A 6,000-nucleotide genomic window follows, 5' to 3' on the forward strand; every position below is an offset into this window, starting at 1 on the left:
ATTTAGGTTTCAGGGCCACTGTCTGACTGAAACCCAATCCCACTGAGTGGCTCAGCATGAAGACCTCAGACCACCTGCACCAGAACATCGTCTGAAGCACGGAACTGAAAATCAGCCAATAATCTCCGATCATCGACCCAAATCTACTGACAAACTCAGTTTCTCATATTTACTTTCACTGGGGAAGTAGACAACACATACTTTCCTTTATCCTTATTGAATAAACCTTTGTATAGATGTATTACGACGGACTCATCTGGTCTTATTTACTAACATTCCCTTTTCCTTTTTTATAATTCCTCTGCATGCTTATGACCTATTTCAATAACTGTTTTGATTTTAGAATCAACCTTTATAGCAGAAACATCATATGATACATATTTATTCTACATTCTATGCAGCAGACAAAGAAGTACTTCAAGTCATAAATTACACAAATTATGAACTTTGAGACGGGAATATTTCCAATCCTCCAATTCAATTTCTATTTCAGCTTATTTGTTACTTATCGTGACATCAGATTCCCAGTTTGCTTGATCTAACTGACATTATCACTGGGGCATCACCTGACATTTTGCCCTGCAGTGCAGAGGTCACTTGGCTCCCTAGAGTGGTATCATTTCTCAACCATATCAACTTCATTCTGCATCTTGTAGCATGGGGATAGCTGATTCTGATTTCCTAAGGACCAACAGATTAGATATGTCAATCATGTTTTCAAAGTGACATTTGCAAGGAGTGGGCCAAGATGTCTCACATATATCATATTATGATATCTTCCTTTAGTTGTCAGATCTTGACTTTTCGACAGTTAGACAAGCTAGAATGTCACAGAATACCACCAAAGCTGCACTCCACCAGGGGTTCTGGACGTAAAAGTGACATTCATTGTCTGCATAGAGAATAAGGGCTGAGTAATTCCAAGGCTCAGATGGCTATGGAGAGGTTGAGTCATCAGGACAAAAGTCTATAAACTGTGTTTATTCTCCGTTTCTGAGCCCAAGTCAGGCAAGTCAGTCATACCACGTAACATGTTCATAAATAATGGATAGTTACTGTGAAAACAATGGCCTTTTCAAATCAAAGCATGTGGGTGGTGGAAGGCAGGGGATGGGAGGGTGAAGAGTGTTTAGGATTATCGAACAAATTTGGCTATTCTGTGGTGGAGTAACTTTCTCAGGCGAGCTGGAGGAGTGACATTTCCCCTTGGATATCTATCAGCTTAATGGTTTTCAGAAGCTTTTGCTTGAGAAGTTACATTTTTTTATCTAATTGTTAATTAATTAATGAACGGATGATGATGGATGGCCCCCATTTTCCTGGTAATGAAATGATACACAATTTCCCCCCTTTGTTTCTAATTATCAGAGGGAACATTCCCTGGTCTCTGGTGTAAACTGGAGACACTTTCATTATCACGGACACAAATAGATGTAGACGCACCTTTTGCAGTGAAGCAGAGAAGCCTCATCAGGTTGAATGGATGATTTAGTTTATCAATTATTTAATACATGGCTGCCATCATATAATTATAAATAATTTGCTAAATGGCAGTATATCATACATAACAGACTATATAATGAGAGAAAAGCAACGATACATTAGAACGCCATTTTGATCAGTGCAAATTAATTCATAACACACAGCAATATGAATATAATTAAGGTATATTAAACGGTTGACAGTGTATGAGATGCCTGTACCAACTGCTGGCTGACTTGTGAGCTTTTCACAGACATGGTAAAGAGCATGAGGTCACTCTGCAACTGTCTGTGTTCTCCCAAGCCAGGATCAGAGACATCACAAGAGGAGGGAAGTCCAGCACATAATGTTACACCATTTTGAGAACAGAGAGATTCATCATGGAGGAAGCTGCACGTACACTGTGTGTGTGTGTGTGTGTGTGTGAGAGAGAGAGAGGGAGAGTGTGTGTGTGTGTGTGTGTGTGTGTGTGTGTGTGTGTGTGTGTGTGTGTGTGTGTCATTGATTGCTGCAAAAAAAAGCCCTGTAGCACCAATCAATAGCATGTGTGCATGGCATGACTTGAGTCAAGGACAGCGATATTGAAAACAGAAGTAGAAGAGTCAGCATCTATTAACAGATGGATTAGAGCACTTTTCTTTTCATTCCAGATGCAACAATTAATCAGTATATCTTGTCCCGCAGACAAACAAAATAACACCTCAATACTTCAACTTTGAAGCTAACCAATGCAGGTCCACACTATTGATCTTTTTGTTCCTCATCACAGAAATAACCCCTTATTAATGACATATTGCACATTATAGTTGTAAAAAAACAACATGACTGATGATCTGTGCCAATGCTTTATGTGAGGCTAAGATTACTTACTCAATATGTCACCAAATACCAGACAAACATTTCTGAAGCCAAAGTTGTAGCGGACTGTATTTGCCTTATATTAAATGTCTATGTCGCAATGTCACATGCTGCTTTCGTATGCCTTCAGCACGTCATGTACCAACAAAACAGTTTATCCATTCAAAGCAGAACGGTTGATTATTGAGTCCGGCAAGAGTCCAGATTGCATTACAGTGCCTATCAATGATATTGATCTCTGGAGTGTCATATATAAACTCTCCAAAACAGGATGGCGGTAAGTGTTGATTGGCCCCCAATTGGTCTTAAAGAAACTGGAACATTTCTAGATTGTCAGAAGTTCAAATTTCAGTTTGGATGAGTGAAAAAAAAAACAAGCAATAGACACACACAATTCAACTAGCTAAAAGGTCACGCACCTAAAATGTAATTCGTGAATTTGCTCATTAATCTGTTCAACCACGACAAGTCAATTCAGAAGATGTTCACAGTGGCGTTTCAACCCAGAAAACAAATTTGGCAAGCATTTCCGGATGCAAGTGACTTACGTGTTTTGCGGTGGCCGTGCATACGCGTGGTGAGCGTGGTGGAGACCGCCTCAGTCGTAGTATGCTCCACGGTCCACATCTGTGTAGAGTCATGGAGTACAGTTGGATTGGACGGTGAGGGGCTAGATGTTGCACTTCCAATTATGAAAGTCGTCCGTGGCGCCGCAGTGGTTGTAGTAAAACCGGAAGGTCCACGTCCATTACGATTTACGGGATTCCGTGGGGTTACTTGGCTACCCGAGGCTGCACCCCCTTGAGGGTTTATGGTCGTGGTTGTAGTATAGGAACGAGTTCTACCTTTTGTGATAGTTACAGTTCTAGGTGTGGGATTCCCACCATCAACTGTAGGAGTAGTTGTCGTGGTGGTTGTATCAGGACTTTTGGGAATCCCACTTGGCTTGGAGAGGAAGATAGGATCCTGGCCTATCCGATTAGCATCCACCAGGTCTGTTGGCACGTAATCCCGCACGGTACCAACAACAATCCATTTCAGCAGCATCAGGCTCAATCCAAGGCCAATGAAACCGATAAGTAAGGGGACCACACACAGCCATGTCTGCTGGCGAGGCCAAACTGCACAGCGAACAGGACCCTGATCCTGGGCCTGGCCCTCACCTCGTCCCCCGGAAACCCCTGAACCCTCAGGTTCCTCCAGGATCACCGCCCCTGAAACAGCTGCCCCAGAACACTCGCTCATCCTTCCCTGCCGTGCGTTATGGCTCATTGAGGGTTAACCCTGTGATAAGCATCGGTAGCACATGGCAGAAAAAAGGCTCCCAACGATGCCGGACAAGGAGAAGAGACAACAGGAAAGGTGACAAATAGAAAAAGGACCTCACGGGAATAGGACGCTCAATAACAATACGTACAAAAATATGTAATCCAAGGATAAAGAGCCGGGGAGGGGTGCAGGAGATACATGCAGACACGCAATCACAAACACACAAGCACGCACACTCACACGACACCAGTGAGAAATGGGAGAGCTGGCGTAGACGGATAATCGCCCGATTAGTCCGCGCTTAGTCCTGCCCAACTCCCAATGTCCGACGAAAGTAACGGTAAACTTCGAGAATGTTCACAGCAGGATCAGCCAGAGAAGAAGAAGGAGTGCTTCTAACAAGGAGAAGGAGGGACGGGAGGGAGAGATGGGTGGGAAGGAACAGCTTTACATCTGTGCATGTAAGAAATCTGTGGCATCAGTGTTCAGATTTCACTGCAGCAAAAGATCCGGCTATTTTCTACTTAATATGCATATATGTCCTTCACCAGGCACAATCCACGATGGAATGGTATTGTCTAATGAGGGGATGGAAACTTGCAGGGTGGGTCTTGTTGCCTCCCGACCCTGTGAAGAACCAAATAGAAAAAGAAATATGTTTTCCAATGCAGCCTGTTTCGACAGCTTTAGCAGAGTCAGCGTCCCTCAGCTCCCAAAATCTGTCTCTTCCGTAAATGAAAGAGAGCGTTTATGCGTCTGTCGATCACTCTCCTTGGTTTCTTCACTATCGTTGTTGCCCGTTGCTTGTCTACCAGCCTCTCCTTTTTTTAAGATTATTTGTTATTTTATCAATGTTTGCTTCCTTTATGTGTGCTCTAAATTCCAGTGAAATAAAAGCAGTAGGATCCCGAAGAATTTTCTGATCCCGTCAAAAGCAACTTCAGATGAGGGAAGAGAGAGAGAGGTAAAAAAAAAAAAAAAAAGAATTAGGGGTATTGTCGTGCAGTGGTATCACAGGGTGGATAAATCTGCAACTGCAACGCGTGATCCTGCTCCTTGTCCAGCCGGCTTTGGGTCAGATTTCCCCAAGCTGTCCGCTCAGCGCCCTGCTGTCTCAGTGTGCTGTCTGTTAATACTGCAGCAAGCACTCTGAAAGCCTCTTCTCATCTATTTGCAGGGAACATTCCGCCACAGAAGGATAAAAAAAAATCGAGGACGAGAGGCAGGGAGTGGATGCGAATAATTGAAACAGAGCAGAAGCAAGAGATAAGAGCAAAAATAGTCTGCGATGTTTAAAAATATCCCGCTGATTCTCTCTCCTGTCTCACTGAGTTGTGCGTTGCCTTCCTCAGTCCCTGAAAGCCTTTGCTCTTTCCGAGTCGGCTTGTGATTTGTTGGTCCGGTGGCTGGGATCCTCCGTTCGTCTTTCCCTACAGGATGCTTTTCTCGGAGATGATTAGAAATGTGCGCCCCGCGCTGGGATGAGAACTTGCAACCGCAGCAGCGAAGGCTCCCTCACCCCCTGTGGGGTTGGCAACATCCGACGATGCAGCTGTCTTTACCTGTGGCAATTGTTATGCAGACGCACATACAGCTGCCTCCCTGAGCTGCCGCCGCTGAGAGACAGAGAACGAATGAGATGGGGGAGAAAAAAGATGCAGGCGCAAACAGAGTGGAGTGTGCACACTGGTAGAGCAAGGGGAGAGAGAGAGAGAGAGAAAAAGAGAGGGAGGAGGAGGAGAGAAAGAGGCTGCACCTGCTAGATGCACCAGCACTGGGAAGCTTGCCCACCTCCGTTATAAGGGAGGGGAGCGAGTAAAGATGCAGAATGCATACAGAAAACGATGGGGGGAAAAGGAAAAAAAAGGAAGCGGAGGTGTGTGTACAGATAAAGATAATGAGAGTGGGAAGGGGGAGAGAGAGAGCTCTGCAGCAGCAGACGAGGCAGTTACCAGCGAGCAGCCCGAGTCCCAGAGGGATCAGAGCAGAGGCACAATGCAGAAGCCGTCACTGACTTGACCCCGCCCACCGCGCGGCACCAGAGAAGGGACTGGGGAGGAATAAGGGAGGAGAGATGGATTATCAGACCAAATATAAGTGTATTTAATGTCATGTTTAATATTCATGTGGAAACACTGCAGCTTGTTCAGAATTGCATGAAAAGCTGTCTGCGTATGAGAAAAGATGTCTTTTATTTAAGTGCAACCCTCTTTCAAAAGATAGCTCTACATTTCTGAATACATTTAGTTTTCTAATGTAGTGCATCACAGTCTGCTCATTTGTTCTGTTCTTTGACTTACTATAATCTTTGGGTTCAACACTTTTCTTTATGGAAGCTTCTTCATAATGCTATATGTTTTTTTCTGGATGTATTATATCTAATTTATTTAA

At 44.0% G+C, this 6,000-nt stretch overlaps 1 protein-coding gene across 1 annotated transcript in view; it reads right to left on the reverse strand.

Annotated features, from left to right (window-relative positions):
* The window catches only part of nrg3a (neuregulin 3a), a 366,859-nt gene extending 362,689 nt beyond the window's left edge, over nt 1–4,170 (reverse strand). The window contains exon 1 of the mRNA XM_084020530.1: nt 2,889–4,170. Coding sequence (XP_083876656.1) covers nt 2,889–3,612 — 724 coding nt within the window. The 5' untranslated portion in view covers nt 3,613–4,170. The remainder of the gene's footprint in view (nt 1–2,888) is intronic.
* Between the last annotated feature and the right edge of the window lie 1,830 nt (nt 4,171–6,000).

Source organism: Eutrigla gurnardus (assembly GCF_963514095.1).
Source record: "Eutrigla gurnardus genome assembly, chromosome: 11".
Classification (NCBI taxonomy): Eukaryota; Metazoa; Chordata; class Actinopteri; order Perciformes; family Triglidae; genus Eutrigla; species Eutrigla gurnardus.